Below are 25,911 nucleotides of genomic sequence, written 5' to 3' on the forward strand. Positions count from 1 at the left end.
AAAATTAAGACTGAGCTGATGTGGTCTTCACTTCAAAGCGGACCACGCACATGAGTAGATGATTGATATGTGGGGTTTAACGTCCCAAAACCACCATATGATTATGAGAGACGCCGTAGTGGAGGGCTCCGGAAATTTCGACCACCTGGGCTTCTTTAACGTGCACCCAAATCTGAGTACACGGGCCTACAACATTTCCGCCTCCATCGGAAATGCAGCCGCCGCAGCCGGGATTCGAACCCGCGACGTGCGGGTCAGCAGCCGAGTACCTTAGCCACTAGACCACCGCGGCGGGGTACGCACATGAGTAGACGACCGACTCAAGAAGCTGCAAGAAGCTATAGGTTATCACAAGCTCCTCTATGGCTCCAGCCTTGCAGAAGTAGTGGAAGCTCACGAAATTATTTCATATGCAAAGAAGCTGCCGCGTAGCGTTAACCGCATAAAACGCTTGACAGTCAGACCGGCACCATCACATTCAACGAGTTAAACTGGGGCCTTCTCAGAATCAACGCGTTAGTATCCGAGTTCACACGTCAATCAGTTTGATTTACAGATGCCCGCAGCGAGGATCGGGTACGCCCACCACATTCGCTCTTGCCGAGAAGTAGTACTCACGTCGAGCGGCATGATTCATCTATCAGCTTTATCGCGCAGAGTATGCTCACACGCACGCACAAGTAAAAGTGATATCACCACGCGGCTACGATATCTCGCATTCAAGTTCACCGCGCTCACGACGTATCCAACCACAACTACGTTGATGCCATGATGCGAGCGCCCCTGGTGACCACCTGTCCTTATATTTATCTGCAATATTTGATAGAAGTGAAGCGAGCAGCGCGAGAATACTGCGTGTACACCCATAGAGTTTGTCAAAATTAACTAGAGGGCACTCTGGCGCTGCGATCGTTGAGCGACCATGGGAATGATGGGTAGTACACACATTTGCCTAGTCTTCGTACTTGCGGGTGGCGAATCGTACTTGCGGCTTCGTTTATTGCTGTGTTTTGATTTTGTTTTGAAAGAAATATTCAACCCTTTTGAACTTCGTGATCCAATTTGGAAAGGTAATTCGAAAAAAATAGGGTGGCGAAGCGCAATCGCGTTGATTCTGAGAAGGCCCCAGTTTAACTCGTTGAATGTGATGGTGCCGGTCTGACTGTCAAGCGTTTTATGCGGTTAACGCTACGCGGCAGCTTCTTTGCATATGAAATAATTTCGTGAGCGTCCACTACTTCTGCAAGGCTGGAGCCATAGAGGAGCTTGTGATAACCTATAGCTTCTTGCAGCTTCTTGAGTCGGTCGTCTACTCATGTGCGTACCCCACCGCGGTGGTCTAGTGGCTAAGGTACTCGGCTGCTGACCCGCACGTCGCGGGTTCGAATCCCGGCTGCGGCGGCTGCATTTCCGATGGAGGCGGAAATGTTGTAGGCCCGTGTACTCAGATTTGGGTGCACGTTAAAGAAGCCCAGGTGGTCGAAATTTCCGGAGCCCTCCACTACGACGTCTCTCATAATCATATGGTGGTTTTGGGACGTTAAACCCCACATATCAATCATCTACTCATGTGCGTGGTCCGCTTTGAAGTGAAGACCACATCAGCTCAGTCTTAATTTTATTTTAATAATTGACTGAAATTTAACGACCATTACACTGAGCTGTCTTGTCCTGATCGATAAGGATTCAATTAAAAGGCAATTATCTCCGGCGCAATTAGCAAGGCCAAGATCAGTATATAGCTATTAAACGTAATGCTGATTAGCAGGTTCCTAATTGTTACCGTATTAGTAACGGCTGCATGATTTTACTTAGCTTGCTCATGATTAAAGTCGCGTTAATTAGCATAGTTTCGTTAGCTCATCATCTAGCATGTTTTAGTTAGCTCAGTTCTAGCTTTACATTGCTTCATTAGCACAGTCTTTCTAATGTAGCGTGATTGCCTCGTCCAATTACTAGACCTGGCGTAATTAGTTTGGTCATAGCATATCCTGGCCTAACAAGTATACCATCCAGCAAAAAAAAAAAATCTTACCATATCCACGGAGTGAATAATGATGAGTGGAGCGAAGCAGAGGGTTTTATTGGTAAAACGTGAATCGTCCGCCCATCCGTTCATTTGTCTGTCTGTCTGTCTGTCCATCTGTCCGTCCGTTTGTCTGTCTGTCTGTCCGTCTGTCTGTCTGTCCGTCCATCCGTGCGGCCGTCTGTCTGTCCGTCCGTCCATTCGCCTTCGCTGTGTACCGAAAGCCAACGCACTCCGGTAGATACCTCGACTATGAGTCAGTCCACCCGGTAGCCCACAAACGCTCAGTGATTCGGTCTTTAGTTCAACGAGCGATTCGCACTTGTTCCGATGAAGGAAGCCTGCAGGAGGAGCTCCGGACCATTGAAGATGACCTGATCAGGAATGGATACCCCAAGGTTTTTATTAGGAAAACAACTAAATCCGTCATGAATAAACTGCAGTCAACTAGTCCAGCCATGCATAACACATCGTCTACGAAAAAGCGTGCATCGATTCCTTATATTCGAAATATAAGCGAAGCCCTAGCCCGTCTATTCAGAAAACGTGGTGTACAGATCGCGCATGTTCCAGCAAGCAAGCTTAAGGCTGAGTTGCTAAATGTGAAGGATCCTCTCCCTCGGCAACACTTTCCTGGTGTTGTCTACAAGATACCATGCGCCGATTGTGAATCGGTATACATTGGCACGAGTGGAAATTACTGCAGACGTCTGATGCAACACAAGAATGACGTCGCCAAGGGCCACACAGTGACAAATGCACTCGCAGAGCATGCCGAGAAGACGGGCCACGAGATAAGCTGGGACAACGCACGCATCATGGCCACGGAGAAGAATTTTACAACCAGACTGAACCTCGAATCACTAATCATTCAAACGACAAGTAACACAATCAATAGATCATCTGGTACACTAAACCACGTGTACTCCCGGACTTTGCGTCATGCGCTCAACGTTACATAAGAACCTGTTGCTCAGCCATCATCCCATTGTGAACAAGGGATCCGTACGGATCCCGAAACGTCTTTGTTTTTATTTGACATTGGTCAGTGACCTGTTTTTTCAACAAGTGTCTCACATGCGTTTACAACGCCACGCGCGTTCCTATAGCCATTTTTATCAACGCTGCTATTATACGCTCCGAACTGTCTTCATGTCATAGCCGCCGCAGAGCGAGCTCGGAGCAAACTCGTCTGCCCGAGAAGCTCGGGCCATCCTGCATAGCACCCCAAGCCTCGGCGTTTGCCGTGCGACTGAGCGTATGTCTTGTTTCTCGCAGATCTGGCCAGTTCATGTCCTACCAGGGGATCCCGGACTCGGATTCGCAATTCAGTGGCAGCAGTGCCTCGCATCGCTCGCGCAGTCAGCATCCAGTCGGGCGCTCCCGCAGCGCCCAGTAAGGTTCTGCCTCCGCGGGATGTGGCAACAAAATTGGGGTGCCGCGTGGCCTTTTACAGGACTCCTCGCGAAGGCCGGCTTTTCACATGGACCCGCAGAGCCTCTTACTGCCTCTGGAACGTTATTGTTTCGGGTTACCATCCTTGTCTTCATCACTTGAATGCATGTTTGTCAAAGACATCCTGCTGGCAAATCCCAAATTGCTCTTTTGACACACTTTAACGTTGTTTGTCCCGAATCACGATATATGCAAACGATCCATTGTTTCTGGAGGTAACCCACGCGCTAACAGCTGAGCCACAGCAGCCATTTAGAAATTTCGCGACGCATGTCGAGACTTTTTATCGTTTGTTACATTCGCGAATGTAGTACCTATATATAGATGTAGAAATCTCATTACGGTGCTGCACAAATAAATTGATGGGAAATGACATGAACCAGCGCCGTCACTGATTTCCTCCTTAAAAACGACCAATTTATCGAAGTATACTGTAAGTGTTCGGGGGACTAAATAAATAAATGTAAAAAAAATGAATGAAAGAAAAAACAGGGAAGGTAAGGCGAACGCATGGGCTGGAAAGAAGCCGGCACAGTTAACTGTAATTAATATTCAAGCTTATCCCGTAGGCAGTGAACTGTTGCATATTCCCTCTTGTGAGAAGCCGCACTTGATCATTTTTATCACCCCAAAGACAACAGGACCTGAAAATGACCGGTTCGGTCCGTTTCTGCTCACCGTCGAAAAATCTGCGGAAATGGTATATTGAACAAGGGTATTACTTACACGCAAGATTATTTTTATTGCACTTTCGGCCAGCATAAATTTGTCGTCCGCATGTGAGCTACAGCCAAGTTAGCCCTTGTACAGGGTGCATAATAAACTATCACACTTTGTTCAGATGCGGTGTCCCGTCTTAGTTGTTTTCATGTATGTAGGTTACGGTATTGTTTATCGCTATCATTTCCTCACACTCGTTTCACCGAACATTTCTTTAGTCTTTCTGTATTTTCACAGTGCTATGTTTCGCCCCGCCGCGGTGGTCTAGTGGCCAAGGTACTCGGCCGCTGACCCGCAGGTCGCGGGATCAAATCCCGGCTGTGGCGGCTGCATTTCCGATGGAGGCGGAAATGTTGTAGGCCGGTGTACTCAGATTTGGGTGCACGTTAAAGAACCCCAGGTGGTCTAACTTTCCGGAGCCCTCTACTACAGCGTCTCTCATAATCATATGGTGGTTTTGGGACGTTAAACCCCACAAATCAATCAAATCACAGTGCTATGTTTCATGCTGCCTTGTTTATTTTTCAAGATTACTTCAATTATTGGCCGGCATTCGATGCGGGCTGGAAATTGCATCGCCGATCGAGGTCGCACACATATATCCACAATCAGCAGAATTACCAAAATTCCGCGCAAGATTGCTCACTGGACATTAAGTCGGGGCTTGTGTATTGTGACCACGCAGTGTCACGTTCCGGTTATTTGCATGTACTGCGGCGATCAAAATTTTGGAGACCACGGGAGAGCGTGGCGAGCAGCATCGTCGCGTTTTCTCACGGCTACCGGAGAAGCGCGAGGGCACGCACTGCGCAAGCGCATCCTTTTCAACCTACCAGCCTGCGCTTCTCTCGAACTGCGCGCACAACGGAAAGCCAGAGAAATCGCAAGGTGTCGCTTTTACAGTCGCCGCGGAAGTAGCGAGCGATGATATCGCGGCCAAGATCTATCTTGTAGTGGCAGTGCTCACAGCGCACCGCTTCTGCGCCTTGGTTCCAGACGCTCCGCGAAACGAAAACGTGCACATTGCGTCAGTTTTATTGTGATAGCAATTATGTGGACACTCTCGGCTGGATTTTGCCGCCGGCGTTGGCGTTGATGTCGTAGTCGGCGTCGCCGTCACTCATCGTATGTGTATTTATAGATATCAAAACGCAAGAAAGAGAAATAATCCAGAAAAGACTCCGACGCGCGGAGTCGAAATTGGGACCCCTGCGAGGCGGGAACTACTGAGTAACGAAGAAGCATCTCCTTCAACGTTCAAACGGCAAGAAATTTATATCTACCACTTACCGCTGTTGACGGACACCTCGGGGGAACTATTGTTTTTTTTTTCATCATTACCAGCAAGATGGCGCAATGAGCGCGCGTTATACCAGTGTCACACGGGCACATTTAATCGCGATCACTGTTGATCCGGATTAACCACGATCCAGATTAGGTGCTGCTACACGGTCACTTTTAATCACGATCAGGTGTGATCGGGATCAAGACTATCGCGATCAGCAGATCACGATCTGCCTGCGAGATCGCGATTTTGCTGCCGTCTGCACCCCATAACTGAGCTTGTTGAAAGCACAATAAGAAAATCGAGCATAGTTCAATAAAAACGCCTTAAAACAGCTAGATGTTTATAAAAAAGCAAATTCTAAACTGTTTAAACTGAAACAATATCTAAAGTATTGCATATTTTAGGATCCCCATCGACCCCGTGTAGTTACGGCAGAAGCAGACGGCAAGCACGCAGACGACAAGCAGTCGACCGTTGCCTTCAGCGCTTAGTTCAACTCTCCCTCCGTCGGAGCTGTTGGAGCACCTTGACGCAAACTGAGTATGAGTGTTGCAGGCCTTTCGACTACCTCGCAACGTACGCGCACTTCGTGGTCGAATGAAGAGATCTTTACAGTAATTGACCGCTGGCAGGAGCGACTGGAACAGACTTAAGGCTCCAGAAGTGAAACACTGGCGCGTACAACGAGATTGGCACTTCGCTGCGACTACACGGCTAAGCGGGGGCCATCAGAAAAAAAAGCGAAGGTTGAGAATCTCACACAGCAATTCAGGTAAGTGCTAGGAAACGTTTATCGAGTGATGGATTTATGAAATTATTATCACAGTTGCCTGCAAAGTTTTTGACGTTCGCGTGGTTCTTGCACGAATAACATTGCTGATAAAGAGCTCTATAGATATACCGTACGTCGAGTTTTGTCAGTGGCATGTTTTACGGCACGCAAATGCCACCTGGGGTATTTCATCTGACCCAAGCTTGAATCGGATTAGCTTGGGCCATGTAGAAGCAGTCATAAAGTCGATCGCGATCAAGAGAACTCATCCGGAGCGCCCTGATCGCGATTAAAAGGGTCAGTGTGACACCGGTATTAGTCACGACGCGGCGGCGCGCGCTCTCATCCACCACGCGTACTTAGCCCTGCGGAGAGGGATGGTGGGGGTGGACGCTTTTTCGCACGCCCTTATCTCATGGTGCGGAGGATCGTACGTCTTGGCTGGCCTCGGGCTTTACCTGGAACGATTATGTTGTCGCTACCGGGCGCACAAAGGTTACTGCAATCATTGCAGTCTCCGCTTGCGAAAAGAGCGCGCTTTTCAGACACAGCGAAGTAACAACTGAGACTGTTATTCCCGTGCATCTGTACCAGTGAGTACGTTTCGTGCGTCATTTATGCGTGACAAACGCGGGGCATGTTTCGATCTGCTTACCGTTCTGCGCGTGACCTTCCGATTTGTTGCTATCGCGTTCATTGCTTCACCTTTGCGGCAAAATTGTGATTTTTTTTAATCGACGCGTGTGACAAGATTATCCGTCGATGCTGTCTTTTGGCGAAGCATGCTTGTTTTTGCGACCGTGTACCGCTTGGAACGAATGCGACGAAGTGGCCCGACCAAGCACTGCCTCTACGAGTTACGTGTTTTTGTGACGATATCATCACTCAGTGCTTCCTTAGCGACTGCAAAAGTGACACCTTGCGATTTTCATGGTGTTCAAAGAAGCGAAAGCACGGCCTGATAGGTAGAAAATGATGCGCTTGCGCAGTGCGTGCTCACTAGCTTTTCTATAGCAGCTATGAGAAGGCGCCGCGGTGCTGTTCGCCACGCGCTCCGTGGTCTCCAAAGTTTTGATCGCCGCAGTACATAGGTTACGATTGAGACGTGCACCGAGAACCAAAGCCAGGCTAGCACTTGAGAAGGCACTGTTTCATACTGCCTCTCGTATGCTGTCAATATGCTGCCTATCAAATGGTCCCGCCGTGCTCATTCGTGTGGTCGTTTATCATTTGTAACAAAACTGCTAGGAACAGAATCGAACGTCACTCAGGTAGGGCCACCCGAAGGTTGACTTTACAGAAGAAGAATGTGTCGCCACATATCATTTATAGCAGCGCGAAGGAGCCTCGAGGTATCACCAAGTTATTGTTACATAGAAGACACGAAATGATGGTGATGCAGAGTGAGGGTCTCTCCCACAGGACAGCTGACTGCTGAATTTCCGGGTGCGCAGGCTAGCATAAACATTTGCATTTAATCTAAGGAACGTTGTCACATTAACAGATATATTATAAAAGTGTTTCACAGCACAAAGATTGGAGACACCCGAATCAGACAATCGCGTCATTTTATGAAATGAACAAAAAAATGATGGCAGCTTTGCAACAGTATTGCCAAGTGTGAAGAGGGGAGCTGGGTGGCCTTCCTTGTGGAACTTCCTTTTTTTTTTCTTCTCTTCCTCTCGGTTTCTCGTGTCCCTTTTCTGTACCTGTTACTTTCCATTTCTTTTCATCTTTTTCTTTCTCGTTCTTTCTTTCTTTATTTCTTCCCTCTCTTTCTATCTTTTTCCGTTTTTATTATTGCGATGGGAATTACATGGGGCATTCTCGGCTGAATTTTGTCACCGGCATCATGCGTCGACGTGGGCGTATATATATATATATATATATATATATATATATATATATATATATATATATATATATATATATATATATATATATATAATTTACGAACGCCTCCCAGGCGATCCGACAGACGAATACAAACGTATCGTATCAACAGAACTAAAGAAACTGTTGGATGCAGAAAAGATAACCAACACTGACCACAAACTGATGCAAGCAGCATACCCTCGTCCAGGTCGCTTCTACATCCTCCCAAAAACTCATAAACCCGGTAACCCAGGTCGACCAATCATATCAGGCATCGGTACAATAACTGAACCCATATCAGGGTACGTGGACAAACTAATAAGCCACATTCCATGCACCCTCGCGTCGTACATAAAAGACACCACACATTTTCTTCGAGACATTGCAGGTCTGTGTGTGCCGAAAAACTCGTACTTGGTTACTCTTGATGTCTCTTCATTATATACAAATATTCCTCACGATGACGACATAGCTGCATTACAAAACATGTACACAAACCATAGACAATCTAACACCCCAGATTTCTCTGCCATTGCAACTTTGACGAGGATGGTCCTCGAATTAAATTCGTTCGAGTTTAACCAAGAGTATTTTCGACAAATCAGCGGGACCGCTATGGGCACCAAAATGGCACCTAATTATGCCAACATATTTATGGGAAAGCTAGAATCTGAATTTCTTGCACAAAGTTCCTTGAAACCAATGTTATACAGAAGATACATAGACGACATCTTTCTCATTTGGACCCACAGCGAGGACGAACTTCTCAGCTTTATCGACACTTACAATGCTGTACATCCGAACATACACTTCACACACACATACTCGCAAGTTACCGTAAATTTTCTTGATGTTACCATAACGATAGAAGAAGAGAAGCTCTCTACAACCCTATATCGCAAACCAACGGATCGACATCAATACCTTCATTACCAAAGCGATCACCCACGCCACTGTAAAAACAGTATTCCATACAGCCAGGCTCACCGGTTTAAGCGAATCTGCTCTAGAGACGCTGACTTTGACACGAGCTCACAGAGGCTAAAACTTATGCTCGAGAAACAAAAATACCCCCCACATGTAATTAATGACGCTGTTCAAAAAGCGAGAAAACTAAAGCGTGAAGACTTACTTATGAAGCGACCACCACGAGAAGACCCACAACGAACAAACCTCTGCTTGACTTACAGCACAAACTTCCCCAATGTAAACAAAATCCCGACATTACAACATTCTGGAACAAAGTGAACGTCTGAAACGCGCATTCCCATCCGCTCCAGGCGTCGTTTACCGACGACCACGTAACCTCAAAGACACACTTGTCCACTCTCAAATTAACACATCACCCCCCAATAATTCATGCCGACCTTGTTTAAAGCCACGATGTCTTGTATGTAAGGTGATGTGAGAAACACACAAAGCAACCAGCACACAATCCAAGTTTTCGATTAACATACGAGGAACCCTAACATGCGATTCATCTAATGTGGTATACCTACTTGAATGCAACGTGTGTGGTATGCAGTACACGTGTGTGGTATGATGGTACATCGGACAAACAGAAACACCATTTAGGATTCGCTTCAATAATCACAGAGCCCATGCGAAATCAGCTCCAACTCTACCTCTATCAAAACATCTCAATCTTCCCAACCATGCATTCGACAAACTATCAGTAACGCTCTTAGAGACGGGATTTAAATCAAATCGAGAACGTGAACAACGAGAGTCATACCTTATCCACTGATTTAACACCCTCGATAGAGGAATAAATGAGAATCCTGGTACACTTGCAGCAATTAAAGCATTAGAAAACAATAACGGCAACAATGAAAATAGTAACTGAGTTCACGGCACTGCAGCTGCGAAGGGCACTGGACAACCCAAAACAATTCCAAGTGTAACTACTCTTCCTAAGTGCAGCTGTCGTCTGTTTTCTGTTTTATTTTACTACCAAATCAATTGTGCTATGCACGACATGCCCAACAGCACCCCTGTGCACAGCTGGGAGGCCCCCACTACACGCGTAATTTAGAAGCGGGCAAGGAATTCGCATTGCACCCGCTTGCACAGCCTACCGCAATACGGGGCACCCCTATTTTTACGACGAAATGTTGACAGGGCGCGGAGTAGTTAAAGGCTTAGAACTTCCTAAAGTGCCCGCTTACCAGCCTCTGCCACAATACGCGGCACCCATCCTTCTACGACGAATTGTTTACGGGACCCCGAGTAGTTAAAGGCTTAGGACTTCCTGAAAAGCTCTTTTTTGCCCCACACCGAACCGCCAGTGCCAGGAGGGGCCGTCTGATCGGGAGGAATGCGTTCGTGAACGGAAACATACACAGACCGCTGACATCAGAAAGGTGAAGGGGAGAGGGGGAGAGAGATGAAGGGGGAAGTAGAAGGAAGAGTGGAAGGGGGCACCCGAGGGGCGTCCACCGTATATTATTTTTCTCTTCTCTTTTTTCTTCTTTTTCATTCCTTCTTCTTCTTTTTTTTTCTTTTTTTCTTTTTGCTTTTTTCTGTCTTTTTTTCCTCTTTCCTTGCCCTCTGATTTGAGATTGTATAAAGCTGAGCACCAACAAACTGTATCTTTAATCCTGATGAAGGCCAGACTGTAGGCCGAAACGTCGAAATAAACCACGTTGTGACCGCTCACGGAGGATCTACTGGACTATATGCAACGCTACGGCCACTCAACCACCATGCCTGCCTATATATATATATATATATATATATATATATTTATATATATATATATATATATATATATATATATATATATATATATATATATATATATATATATATATATATATATATATATATATATATATGATATCGCAAGAGAGAAAAAATCCAGGAAAAGACTCCGGCGCGCAAAATCGTACGTGGGACCTCTGGGACGTGAGTGCGAGGCGTTAACCACTGAGCCATCGAGGAGCACAAGCCATTTATATCTACTACATCACTTACCCCTGGACACGGACGTCTCAGAGGGAACTATCGTGTTTTCAGCATTACCAGCAAGATGGCACAATGAGCGCGTCGCTACATCATCACGACGCAGCCACGCACTCTCATCTCCCACACGTACTTCACCCCGTGGAGAGGAGGACACTCACTCGCGCGCCCTTATCTCGCTGTAGGGAGGATCGTAAATCTTGTATGGCCTTGAACTTTCACCGCAACGATTTTGTTGTAGTTACCGGGCGCACAAAGGTCACTGCAATCGCTGCACAGTCATCATTTGCGCAAAGGGTGTGCTTTTCAGACACAGCGAGGTAACAACGGAGACGCTTATTCGCGTTCATCTCTCTCTGAGAGTGCGTTTCGTGCAACATTTGTGCGTGAGAAACGTGGGGCACGTTCGATCAGCTTGCCATTCTGCACGTGACCTTCCAATTTGTTGCTATCGCGTTCATTGCTTCGCCTTTGCGAAAAAGCCGTGACTTTTTTGTTTCTCTGTCTTTCTTTTTCTGTTTTTCTCATTGCATGCCTGTTTTTTTCAACATCTTTCTCTTGTCCTTATTTCCTCTATTTCTATTTTTCTTTTCTATTTCATCGCTTTCTATTCCGCCTCTTTCTATTTTTTTCGTTCTTTCTTTTTCTCTCTTTCACGTGTTTCGCGTTGTCCACTTTGCATAGGATGATTTTTGTACAACGCCAGCCTCTGGTGTACTCGGTAGTGGGTCTGTACTCGATGGTGGCGCATACCCGGGGTGATATTCAGGATGTTTGCCATGCACTCCTGTCATATCATACCCGTTTTGGAATTTGTCATGTGAACTAAACGACCGCAAGATCAGCAAGACATGAACTGTAAATCATGACATTCATGGCATACATGTCATGATTCTCATGTTATGACAAAGTCGCTTATGCTCGTCAAGCAGCCATGTAATGCTATACCAATTTGAGTATCGATACCATCATTGAAACGGCCAGGACAGCTAAATGTTGTGGAGATAGATAGATAGATAGATAGATAGATAGATAGATAGATAGATAGATAGATAGATAGATAGATAGATAGATAGATAGATAGATAGATAGATAGATAGATAGATAGATAGATAGATAGATAGATAGATAGATGCGCTCAAAGTCGCCGAAGTTGGAGAAGAAATGCTTCGCATTTAATAAATGTGTGTTGTGTTTGGTTTGGTCCGACCATGTCAACTGCGTCAGGTTGTTCTGAAAGCGTGGTGCCTCACTTCTAGACCCCACACTATGTACAATACCTTACAGGTATTATACTTCTCACCCACCATGGTTGTCCGCTAGTTGCTGTGCTCAACAGCTTACGCGGGACCGGCCGCGGCGTATGCCACCCGCGGCGTATGCATTACGACGGAGGCGGAACGCTAACAGCTCAAGTGCTTGGGTGTATGCATGTGTACGTCGAAGAATCCGAGGTAGTAGAACTTTCTGTAGCACTCCTGTACCGAGTCTCCCTTAGTCATACCGTGGTTTTGTGACGTAGTATACCAACAGCTATATTTGGGAGTTTCTTTTCATTCCATGTGCACGGTTGCCAGACGTGCGTGCAGCAGCACTTGAACACTGTGTTCCCACACGGAATGGTGCTTGCCCACTGCCGGTGTTTGGGTGATGGGCGGGTGCATTTCTCTATTTCGTCTTCTTCTTCACCTGTGCAGTCATGACTTAGTGAATGGGAGAATAGGGCCGCGTGTCGGCGTGAGAGCGAAGCCACAAGAGGCAACGTGGGCGGGACGGTGTCGCGGCAGCGCTATGCTTCTCCCGGTCCCCTCCGCCCCTCGAGCAGACCCCGGTCGGCGGCATGACGACAGGCAGTGAGTGGCGGCTTTCTGCAAGCTGGCGCGCAGCAGCGCTCAACGGCGCGCTCCGTCCGCAGATGACAGGGTCGAGGAGACCGTTTGGGAGTACAAGGCGCTGATCCTGGACAGGGACAACAAGCCCCAGGGTCCCAACACGTGGGTAAGGTGAGTCCATCCGCTCATATACACTGCAGCAACGTCTTTGTCCGTCTGCGACGTGCGCGCTTGGGTATCAGTTGTGTACTTCGACTCGAGTATGTTTAACAGTTGTTTTTAGTTAATCAATACAAACATTGAAAACATAATCGATGCAACGCTTTTTATTTTGACGGAATGAGCTCGCTTGGCTTTGTCTAAAAAAAGCACGAATATCAAATACATGAAGACAATGAGCAAAATATGCACAAATATACAAATGAGCTAGCCCTGAGCATGCAAGTTTTCTTATGAAAGTTGCGCGCACAATGTTAGTGGGACCCGACTATTCATGGCAGTGCGGTAAGTTTGGTCGGGAAATGTGGCGGGGGATGTTCCCTTCCAACGCAGCTGGTCGCCAGCCGCCCGTTTATTCAAAGCATTGTGAGTGGAAAGACGTGCCTTCACGGCTTTTTTTTTTTCGACTGTGCAACACGGCGTGATGGAGCGTTCATTTCAACGGCGATACACTATCACGTTTTGCGCGTAACAGAAAAAGAATGAACCAGAAACATTTCTTATGCTCCAAGAGACCTTCACAGATTACTGCATTTCAAGCTCGCAGTCCGGGAGGTGACACAAGACGTTCAAAGAGGGCTGGGAGGAGGTCACCGACGAACCCCGTTCTGGACTCCCAAACGCTATCAGAAACAACGAAAATGTGGAACGTGTGAGCGAAGTATTGTGTTCCGACCGTTAATTCAGCATCGTGCGAATTGAGAGTTTCTACCACAGGGAGAAACTGCCAGCGCTGCCTTTTACTGAAGGTACGCAAGAGATTGAAACGCCGGGTCGCGCGCGTGAGGTCTGACATCAAAGACATATGGTCAAGCTCCGCCATGACAATGCCCCCAGCCACAGGCCCTTCATAGCTCCCAACATCCTGACCCGGAGCAACACTCCGGCGGTCCACCTTTACCCTTACAGTCCTATCTTGGCTCCACGCTACATTTATATATTTGTTTTTCCGGACTGAAGAGAGAGCTTAAAGGAAACATTTTGGGAGAGCGTGGACACAACTAAAAGCAAATAACAACTTTTCCGACAGACGTTCCCGTTGAGGACTTTCAGGGTGCCTTCCAGGCATGGCAGACACGTCTAAGCAAGTGTATACCACAGGGAAAGCGTATTTTGATGAATTTTAACCATACGAGCAGCTTCGACCAAAAAATTTATTTTTCCCACAAAATTCACATTACGTTTATAACGGATCATCTCTCTACCTACGTGTCCAAGGCACACAGCATGCAGTTTGGCCACCTCGAATCCTTTAAAGAGTCACTAAAAAGGAAACGTATGACTCGGTTGACATTGACTATAGCTGTGTCATCTCCATTTTTCAAGAAGCTGATTATTTCATATCACATTACGGTCGAAGTTGAATATTTGTAATATTCATGGCTAGGTGACCTAAAAAAGCATCAAGATGCCTAACCGCTCGACTTTCGTTTTTCGTTTTTTCATCATTTCTGCCTTTTTAAGTCCTACTCGTGATGATGGCTTATATTATTATTTCCTTAATATTTCATTTTACAAATATAGCTCGAATTTTCTTTCACTGCGGTGTGACCAATGTGCGTCGAGACCTCAGTACACACAGACGCACTTTTCTTTTAATTCCGTGTCACCAAAATTACATGATTAGTATATAGATAGCAAAAACTTGAAAAGAGGGCTGCGCGATTTGAATATTAATCACGCGCTCTGTTATGGTAGCGTGTAGAAGAAAATTCAGAGTATATACTATATGAACCCCACTATGGCAGAACAGGAACCCCTCATATTCTTATATATATATATATATATATATATATATATATATATATATATATATATATATATATATATATATATATATATATATATATATATATATATATATATATATATATATTGTTACGTGATTTCGCCGCTACTGTTATTTTCCACGTAACATTTTGCTGGAGGTGTGGGGTACTCTTTTGGCAGCGGAGCTACGCAGTGGACGCCTCCTTAAGTCTGCTACCATGGCTCCGTGTGAGGAAACGACTTCGTCACCTACCTCGGCAACGACAACAACCCGGTACGTCGCCCTAACGCAACCCCGTGATCCCGGTACCTTTACTGGAGAGGTCAACGCGAATGTGGACAAGTGGCTTAGTAAGTACGAGCGCGTCAGCAAGCAATATGGCTGGGACCCAACCGTTATGCTTGCGAATGTTTTTTTCTATCTTGACAAGGCCCGTTGCATCTGATTTGAGACCCACGAGCACGAAATCACAAGCTGGGAAATGTTTAAACAGCTCCGCGACCTCTTTGGCAACCCGTTTGGTCAACAGCTTGATGCCCGAAAGCTATTGGCCATACGTACACAGACGTCCACTGAGCCCTACTTGACTTATATTAAAGACGTCTTAGCGTTGTGCCAAAGGGCCGATCCCGACATGACTGAGGCCGACAAGATGTCGCATGTTTTAAAAGGAATCACCGACGATGCGTTCAGCCTGCTTGTATTTACGAACGCAACGACCATCGACACCGTGATCAAAGAATGATGCCGTCTCGAGCAGGCGAAGAGTCGACGCATTTTACACCAGTTCCAGCGCCTACCCAACACCGCTGAAACGTCGTCTTGGGAAGCCACTCCTTGTCAGCCGTCTACAACCGAACACGTGACGCGCATCGTCCGACGTCCACTCGAGGCCGCTTACCCAGCTGCCAACAAACCGACGTTGCCCGACGCCTCAACGCCAGCTGTCTCCTTGATCCAGGCTGTCCGTCAGGAATTCGCTAATTTGGGTATCCTGTCCACTGCACCCACCCTGGATAATACTGATCCCTCGATAGCTTCTGTGGACATGAGAATTCGCCGTCCGTACTCTATTCGAACCAGAAACCCGTCTGAATGACGAACAGCTGATGATAAGCCAATCTGCTTCCGCTGTCGTCGCGCGGGACACATTGCTCGTTACTGCCGCAGCCAGTGGCCATTGCCTTCTGGCTCGTACCCCACTTGCAGCAACTCATTCCGTCCACCGAACCACCGTTATCCGACCCGCACTGAGTCTACAGGATTTACTGCCCCTGAGGACTACGGCCACCCTGATACTGTCGCCGCTGAGCCACCTGTCACCACTGAGCTGATACTGTCGCCACTGAGCCACCAGAATAAAACCAAAGACAGTGTCATTATTTTATCATTCCGCCTGAGTCTTCCAGCGAAGGCAGGTGATCCTAGGCAGGCGCGTCCGAGGCAGGCGCGTCCGTATTCATGGAGCAAAGTCACGTGCTGGTGCTCACGTCGTTTCGATGGAAAAACTAGAAAACATCTACGCCCACCATACCTTTTGTTTTCTTGATTTCTTTCTTTCTATGTTATTTTTAGTTGTGTTTGTGCCACGACACCTATCTGGCTCTTTACCACTCTCCTGTACCGCTAAGTACAATCCTCGCTGCGCTGTTGCACAAATTCTGAAGCCGCTGTAGTGTCGTAATCTAGGCTTATCTTCCGTTGCGCTTCGTTACCGAATCTCAAGAACGCAAGATTTGGGCTTCTTCGTGTCTTGTAACTTTCACACATATGCGATTTGAAAAGCTTCGTGGATGCAAGCTTAACTTACATGCTACAGTATTGACCTGTATGTGAACTCGCTCGCTGAATTCCGTGCCGACCGGTTGTGCCCTCGTGATCTCCGACGACAGTGCAGCTCTGGCCGACTGGGTTGGTCCTACGCCACCTTCTGACGCCGGTTCCCGATGACGACGACAGCGTAGCTCTGGCCGACTGAATTAGCCCTGCGCCATCTCCTCTTGCCGACAAGAGCTCTCTCTCGCCAGTGGTGCCCCGTCCTCGAACTCCTGCGACTGTGTTTCATCTTTCTATCTTCTCTTCCGTCGTCGCTCGCTGTCCCTGCGCATCTCTCTCTCTCTCTCTCTCATCTCTCTCTCTCTCTCTCTCTCTCTCTCTCTCTCTCTCTCTCTCCTCTCTCTCTCTCTCTCTCCTCTCCTCTCTCTCTCTCTCTCTCTCTCCTCTCTCCCTCTCTCTCTCTCTCTTCTCTCTCTCTCTCTCTCTATCTATCTATCTCTACCTTTAATCCTAACCTTGTAATCCTTCCTTAGCCCCATCCCTTGTGAGCTCAGCCTGTGGAGGTGTCGCACCAGATGCAGACAGTTACGGGGCTCACTTTTGTCTTCGTTTCCCTTTTATAACGACATAACCACATAACCTGTATGTAAATAAGATTCTTACAGCTAAAGGATACCTGGTACCGATTCTAGACGTAAAACCAGCTTTAATCTTGCAAGAGCGATCTTGCAGTGCGTCTATTATTTTATTCAATGGATTTCTAATATCGTTATTTGATTTTTAGCACAAGTTTCATCTCAACTGACCTTTTCTATCCCATGCATTACCTATATCTCTTTATTTTTATTTTTCAGGCCTGCTAGTCTATAAGGGCTACTCACCAGATTCTCACAATAAAAAAAAACGCGCGCAATATTCTATTCTGATATTTCTTGTGCTTCTTGCGCATTCCTTTGACGCAGACAGTAGTTCCCGTGACGTCGATAGTGTACATGCTATCGACTGGTCTATATACGCGAAATATCCGGCAAATGTGATTTGTCTCTTGCACCGCTTCACCATGCAGCCGCCCATTTGTTATTCCTTGTCTCGCATGAATATCGTGAGCTATCAAGCGATCACACTTCATTTTGTGTGTTTACAACTGCGCAACCGGCAATAAGAGCGTGCAGCTGAAAAGCGCGAAATCCTGATAGGCTCTGACATTGCCCACGTGCTTTTACGATTTTATGGGCGAGGAGGATGCATCGCGTGTGCGAAGGGTAGCGAAGGAGAGGAGAAAATCACCCCTTATTGAAAGCGGGGTGATGACTCGTGAGTGGCCCTTTAACGTGCGGCCAAAGCAAGCCCTCTGCTTTTATTCTTCCTTTTAACTGTGTGCCATTCTGCAGTATGCAGTGAATAAAATTCTGCTTGCTATTTAGTAAGTGGTGAAATTGAGTTTGCACTACAATGACGTAAATTATTAGGAGTCATCTTGAAAATGTTGACAAAGGAATTGAAGGAACATTGCTATAGTAAATATTATTTCTTCTCATGAGCATCCGAACGAACCGTGTTAAGCTGTTGTCCATATCCACTGTGTTTTCTGTGGTGTTATACCAACTTCCTTGTTGTCATGGTTTACCTGCCGTGGCGGTGTACAGGTTATGGTGCTCAGCTGCAGGCCACTGGGGCGACATTTCGACGGAGGCAAAACGCTATAGATGCCTGTGTGCTTACATCTAGCTTTTACAGCTAATGTGGTCGAAATTTCTGGAGTCATTCACTATGGCGTCTCTCTTTGCCATATCTTGGTTTTGGGAGGCAATATAATAATAATAATAATAATAATAATAATAATAATAATAATAATAATAATAATAATAATTGTACTATCCCTGTAGGTATGTCGCCATGTCTTGAAAATAGCGTCATGTCATGTTTTTTTTTCTTTATTTCCGTGCAGAGCTTCCGCTTTCTAGTGTATAATTTCTTAATGATGGTCACAACCCTGTTGGACAGTGCTTGGGTGGTAAGGCCATTGTGAAGCAGTTAATTCTGCCTTTAGCCGTACCGTCCCTCGACATGTATTATGTTGAAAATAAACAATTCAATTCAATTCAATTGTTGGGGCTTAACGTCTCAAAACCACCATATGATTAGGAGAGGGCTCCGGAAATTTCGACCACTTAGGGTTCTTCAGCGTTCACCTAAATCTAAGCACACGGGCAAGCATTTCCGCCTCCATCGAAAATGTGGCCACCTCGGCCGGGATTCGATCCCGCGACCTGTGGTTCAGCAGCCGAGTGTTTTAGCCACTAGACCACCACGGCGGATTGTTTCGGGCTGTTAAACGCAACAGTTATTATTAGCTTTAGGGTGTCTCCTGTATGGTGTTATAATTATTCACTGTGTCTAATACGGAATAGCTTTTTCTGCTTTACTTGGATATGTTTGTTTCCCACGTTTAAGCTTCGTTCAATGCTTTTGCTGTTACTAAACCTCAGGTAATCGGAGCTATAATTGTTACCATGGTGTAAATGGCGGCGCGGTGTCCTGCGGAGCATTGTGCAACTGTACAACACCTCTGAGTCCTTTCTGGGCTGCACATGTTCTCTTGTAGAAATAAAAGATTGCGCGTAACTGAGTACGTCTCTGGCAAAGGCTTTCCGCGAGCAGATAAGTAGAATATAAAAGTGATCGTAGTTTTATGTCCTCCAAGTAAACACGAGGTGTCACAAATCTGGTTGATACCGCTGTCCTTGCAGATGTAAAGCTGCATATACGGTGATCCCGTACTGCGGAAACCGTAATACGTTTACGGGCGAAATATTTGCACTGCGCTTTTTGCACTACTGTGGGAAGGCTTGCGATTGCATGGCGGCCTGCTAGTTGATCGGCAAGAAAAACAGCGACTTCTACCAATTACCAAAGCGACAAGCAAGAACTGCCTCCAGCGAAGTATAGAGAGCTGTCATGCTAAGCAGCCAAAGCAACCGCATTTTACCTAAGCAGCTAAACCAAGAAATACATAACTTTGTAAACACTAACAGAGATTTCATTCAAATAAAACAAAATTGGTCGCACTTAATAAACTTTAGCGCTACGATTTGTAGATATATATTAACAAATTCGTGATTGCATTAAAATATTTTAATAATACAATTCGAGGGTATCGTATCGCATACAATGAGCGTGGTGGTATCTTGTACCTGTATCCAAATAGTTCTTGTCTGAGTAACATGTATCGTATCACGATAGAATTTCAATGCATCTTTGCCCAGCTCTGGTAACGTTGGGCGATGTGTGCCCTTCCGGTCTCTCTCATTGTTGTTGTTTTTTTTCTCCCAAGTTTGCGCCACAAATACTTCTGTGTTCTTGATGAACTCGCTTGCACAATCTACTGGAGCGCCAGGGACGCTAAGGATTAGCTTTACTCCTCCAGCTTGCCGCAGCTTTCGTAACGTTTCGTAATACCCATGTGTCTTCTCTCATTTTCCCAACAACTGCGTCATTTTCACTCCGCAGCAAACCAACCTCTGTCATCAAAGTTAAGGAGGGCGACCCGGATGCTCAGTACGAAGCGTGCGAGTTCGCCAACAGGAGCTCGCACCATGTGGCCTTCAGGGTAATCTTTTTTTCTCTCTTCGTTTGCCTCCACATTCATGAGTACGACTAGCACTGGGAATTCACACATCGCGCACGTATTAGCGTACTGTGTGAGTCGAGGTAACCGCCCACATGCGCGCCGCGAGCATGGCGCAACTTCCCACGGGTGAACGTTTCTCGTGTTATTCTGTGCGTGACGTTGCATGATTGTGTAGTTCACTTGTACCGTGGCTCGATAAGACACATACGTGTCGAAGTGGCAACGGTGCCTCCACGCGAGGTCAATGACGTCGCTGAATGAATCCTGACAGTCAAGGCTCATGCACTCGAGCTATTATGAATTCAACGTATAAGGGCACGAATGGTACACGAGAACATAATCGGTGCTTGCATAGATGAGATTTTTGGTCGACTGTTGAATTCGTAAGGTTCACGGAGGTTTAGACAGGCGTTCGTTTTATTTCTGGTGTATAAGATGCGTGCAGTCAGGCAATGTGCTACATTACACTTCGTTTTACCTCTACATGTGCCTGTGAAAATTGTTAGAAGATTATCGCAATTTTGTTTGCTCCATTTTCAGTGTATTGTTTAAGCGGTGGATGTTTTGTATAATTGACTCTGTCCATGAGCGAATTCAATTAAAGACGTGACAAAGGGCTGACCACAACGTGACGACGTAATGGTCCGTAAAGCGCAAGTATAATTTCTTCTTAAATATGCCGCTGGCCGTGTAAAAATACTTCGCAGAGCCAGGGTGTTACTGCACTGCCGTTCATGATGCATGCTCGTCCGTGATGTGTCGCTGTGCCTTTCGCAACGCATAGCAGGCGCGGGTGGATTGTTCTCTTTAAAGGTCACTAAGGCCAACGGGCTGCAGTTCAACCCCGACCACGGCGTTCTCAAGCCAAACGAGCGAGTCCCGCTGAAGTTCAAAGTGCGTCCAAGTAAGTCGATGTTTATATTCATAAATATCGCACGCGCTGCAAGCAACAGAGCGTTACGTGAATCGAGTAGACGTAGTTGACCTTGAGTGCGGTTGCTGCTGGACGACGGTTGACTGACCTCCGTCAGTCAGCCACTGGGCGTTCATTCAGGAGTTCTGTGAGCACCAGGCGCTGCATTACGACGACCTCGCTGGAGAATGCTCAAAAACATTTTAGAGGCGTGACTTTTGGTTGACTTCCCTGCACCACGAAAGTTCATATCTCATCTATAGTACTTAACAGTGCATCAGCTCTACCTGGAAACGACAAGCAATTGAAAAGGAATATACATACTGTAATACAGAACGGAATATATGGGGTTATAATTACGTGAAATTTTTTTACTTTCTTTTTACCAGTAAGGGGGGGGGGGCAGAATGGCCTGCGCCCGATGTGTTACGTGTCTGGCGCAACAGAGGGTGATTTGGGTGACAGTGAAGTGCACTGAGAACAATCAGCAGAAATACAAAATGAATTTTTCTGGGAATATCATTTCTAGGATTATGAATCTTTAGTGTTATCAAATTATAAAGTATACAGATGCGCGCGTTCGCAGCAGATGAAGCATAATATGTAGTGTTGCAAGGCTGTCTCGCCCCTGGCGCATAGTGGTCCCTTTAAGCGTGTTCGCTGCTTTGTGCGATGGTCACATAGCCGGCGTGGAAAATGTATTATTCCGACACACTGATACGAAAGCAGCCCACCGCGGTTCGCAATAAAACATTGCTGTACACATATGCACCGCAAATACCGATCCATGTCAGGCTCTCCCGCGAACTTTAAGGGGCCCTGCAAAACTTTTTTGAACATGGTCAGAAAATGCTGCTGATTGGTAGTCGAGGCTGCCACGCGAGACAAATAATATTGCGCAGCACGTTGCCTGAAATTCGCAATAAATTCTCTTCTTCCGCTTCTTTTTCTCTCGACAAATGACGCTACAGGCTCAAAAATCACTCGTCACATTCATTGTTTCAGCCATTGCCTTACTTAAGCCTGGTGCTCGTTCGTTACAGTGACCGCCACGGGAGCCCGCGACTTGTCCACGCGTGCACTCGCGATCGCACTGAAAAGCTGCGTATTCGAAGACAAAAAAAAAGGGGGGGGGGGGGGTGAATCGGCAGATTTCACGTACAGTGGGAATCGATGATATGCGAAGCACGAATGAGGAAGGTTGACATGTCACTTTAAAATCTGCACAACGTTACGAGGCGGACGTAAATTATGCCGTAGATGACTTTCATGTCATGATTATCATGTTTGAACGTGTCATTTACCTTCGTCGTCTATTCAGGTCACGTGAACCAAATTTGGTATATGTGGAGCTGGCGAAATGGCCGCGAGCACGCTATGAACGTAGCATGTAGTCATGTTTTACATAACACGCATATCATTATTATCATGTGTGAACGTGTCATTCACCTTCGTCGTCCATTCACGTCACGTGATTCCTAATTCGGTATATGTGAAGCTAGCGAAATGACCACGGCCTCACCATAAGCGTGGCGTGTAGTCATGACTTACATGACATGCATGTCATGATTCCCACGTTGGGGGTTTGTCACTTATGTTCGCCATGCAATCGTGTCATATCATAGCAGTTTTGCAATTTGTCATGTGAACGAAACCACCGCAAGAGCAGCAGGACCATCAAATGTAAATCATGACATTCATGGCATACATGTCATGATTCTCATGTTATGACTAGTCATTTATGCTCGTCAAATAGTCATATAATGCAATTTTGGTATTGATACCATCATCGAAACGGCCAGGAGAGCTAAATGTTGTAGGCGGCTAGATAGATAGATAGATAGATAGATAGATAGATAGATAGATAGATAGATAGATAGATAGATAGATAGATAGATAGATAGATAGATAGATAGATAGATAGATAGATAGATAGATAGATAGATAGATAGACAGACAGACAGACAGACAGACAGACAGACAGACAGACAGACAGACAGACAGACAGACAGACAGACAGACAGACAGACAGACAGACAGACAGACAGACAGACAGACAGACAGACAGACAGACAGACAGACAGACAGACAGACAGACAGACAGACAGACAGACAGACAGACAGATAGATAGATAGATAGATAGATAGATAGATAGATAGATAGATAGATAGATAGATAGATAGATAGATAGATAGATAGATAGATAGATAGATAGATAGATAGATAGATAGATAGATATGGTAAAAGTAGCTGAAGTTCGCTAAGAAACGCTTCGCATTTAAAAAGTGCTTAAACGTAAATACCGACTGTAACTGGTTGAATTAATACACAGCACTGGTCTTGCGACACTCAGATAATACACACATACACACGAAGAATTAGGCCTTGTGGGCAAGTATATTTGAGTGGTCCTCCACTTCCAAAGCCTTGATTGATATGTGGGGTTTAACGTCCCAAAACCACCATATGATTATGAGCGACGCCGTAGTGGAGGGCTCCGGAAATTTTGACCACCTGGGCACTTCCAAAGCCTGTAAGCACAAACAAAAGAAGCGTGCGTTAGTACTCTTGTTTGTTATATTTATGAGCAACGTCATCTGGCTTAGTTTTATTTTTTCGTGTCATTAATAAACTTTGCTCTGCATTATAACGTCCTAATAATACGCATGGTGCCAGGGGTGTTACGCCGGTTGGCCCGAGCCTCTGGGGAACGCGAGTTTGCTGCGAGCTCACTATAATATACAGGGGTCATGACAGGAAGATAGCGTGCAGCGGGCAATAACAGCGTTAGCTGATATAAACGGCAACAAGAACGAGCATGGCGTTAAAGACGCACGTGCGGCATTTGCGGTGGTTTTCAAAGGAACAACGCCTGCAAACGTGTCAGCGCCGCCGCTCTGTCAGCATTTCAACAGTGCAGACAGTTTAGCGTGATTGTCGCGCTTTCTTTTGGACAAATGAACATAGCGCCTCCCACAGGTGTGTTTGTAGGCGCTTGTCCTCTTTCGGGCGATTTCTTTCGTTCCGCTTTCACCATCGAAATTTCCACTCTCGAAGGCAACATGGGCACACACCCAGCCCTCTCATGTAGCTCGTTTCGCTTCTAAAGAACAGTATAAGTAAATAAAAGAGCACGTTGCTGTTACTTACGTTACACATCTCAAGATTTTCTGCTGTAACAAATCCGTAGAAGCAATGTCTCCCCAAACACGTAAATAGCAGCATTTCTTGGCGCAAATGCCATCAGGAGAGCTTGCTGTGAATGGTACGTCGTGAACACGTCGAAATAAACTGCAGACATCGTAGCCACGTGATGATCTTTAGTTTTTTTCTGTGCGTGTGTGCCTAGTCTGTGCGATTAAGTTTGATGTACGTGCCGCTCGCTGGCGCTTTGGCGTGAGCACAGCTCCTCGGCAAGAGGAAAGGTGGTGGGTAGACCCAATCTTCGCCGCCTATGTCTGTTAATATGATTGACGCCTGAGCGAATTGGGTACAAGCTCCATGATGTTTAGAAGGCAGTTCAACTCGTGAATGTTATAGTGCCGGTTTCCCTGTCAAGCGTTTCACGCGATGAGCGCTAAACAGCAACTCCTCCGCATACAAAGTATTTAACCATAATTAGCACTTTTATAATTACCCCACGTTTAATTAGCGTGTTTAATGGCTAAAATACGAGTTAACTTGGCTTTTATTAGTGCGCTTCTAAGAAACATCGCGATAATGATCTTGGTCATAATTAGCTCGGTTTCGCCTTTACATGGCCTCAATAGCATGGTGATGAGGCTTAATTAGCTCGGTATTAGCATGGCATAATCATCTTCATTATAACATGCTCTTACTTAATTTGCCACTGATCTAAATAATGCTAAGTCATTTAACTAATTAGCAGGGTGCACGTGCTCGAGGAGCAAGCAGAAGATGAAAAAGACGAAGAGGGCGCGCGCCAGCCGAGCAACGCGCCAGAATTTATAGGCCGATCATGATAAACATGTGGCCTCGGTGATTAGCTCCGGCCACGTTTTTTTTTTTTTTTTTAGGTGCTCGGCCGCGGACCTAATCTCAGAGGCTACGAGGCTGATTGTTGTAAAGCAGGGGTCTCAATATTTATCACTAAATCTCAGTTTCATTATTACATCAGCCAGAGGGCCGTATGCTCACACAATCTATAGTCCCGCAAGAGCCGGAGCAGTGAAGGTGAAAGCGGGAGGTGGAGTGCACAAGTGCTCAGAAAACGTTGCCATTCCAAAGAAAACATTTTGAATATCTCTTATACAGGTTATTTTAAAGCACAATTGGTTCCAATTATCAACATGTCGATACCGTTCTCTAAAATGACCAAAATCTGGACGCCGATTCTGAAATGTATATAGTTCTTGGTTCATGGCTGTCTTAGGACATGGTGACTAGTCGGGCTGCCTCATGAAGAGGACGCTTTAGACCATAGAAGTGTGGCAGCTTGGGCTAGTTGGTATGGCATGACGATATTTATAGCGCGAGAACAAAACGATGACACAGAGTCCTTCCTTCGTGTCCTTCTTGTCTCTGTGTCGTCGTTTTCTTCTCGCGCTATGACTATCGTCATGCTTTAGACCAGTCATGTCTGCGCAGCTTACGAACATACCTATTAAGAAAATTAGAGAAAAAAATGGGGCGAAAACAGTGATGTGA

At 46.0% G+C, this 25,911-nt stretch overlaps 2 protein-coding genes across 2 annotated transcripts in view; one reads left to right on the plus strand and one right to left on the minus strand.

Annotated features, from left to right (window-relative positions):
- Positions 1-25,911, plus strand: part of LOC119176506 (uncharacterized) — a 140,086-nt gene that overhangs the window by 91,228 nt on the left and 22,947 nt on the right. Inside the window, exons 6-8 of the mRNA XM_075877781.1 lie at positions 3,305-3,421; positions 20,209-20,308; positions 21,143-21,233. Coding sequence (XP_075733896.1) covers positions 3,305-3,421; positions 20,209-20,308; positions 21,143-21,233 — 308 coding nt within the window. The remainder of the gene's footprint in view (positions 1-3,304; positions 3,422-20,208; positions 20,309-21,142; positions 21,234-25,911) is intronic.
- The window catches only part of LOC142775771 (uncharacterized), an 82,023-nt gene continuing 79,728 nt past the window's right edge, over positions 23,617-25,911 (minus strand). The window contains exon 4 of the mRNA XM_075877783.1: positions 23,617-23,774. Coding sequence (XP_075733898.1) covers positions 23,622-23,774 — 153 coding nt within the window. The 3' untranslated portion in view covers positions 23,617-23,621. The remainder of the gene's footprint in view (positions 23,775-25,911) is intronic.

The sequence above is a fragment of the Rhipicephalus microplus genome, chromosome X (assembly GCF_043290135.1).
Source record: "Rhipicephalus microplus isolate Deutch F79 chromosome X, USDA_Rmic, whole genome shotgun sequence".
NCBI lineage: Eukaryota > Metazoa > Arthropoda > Arachnida > Ixodida > Ixodidae > Rhipicephalus > Rhipicephalus microplus.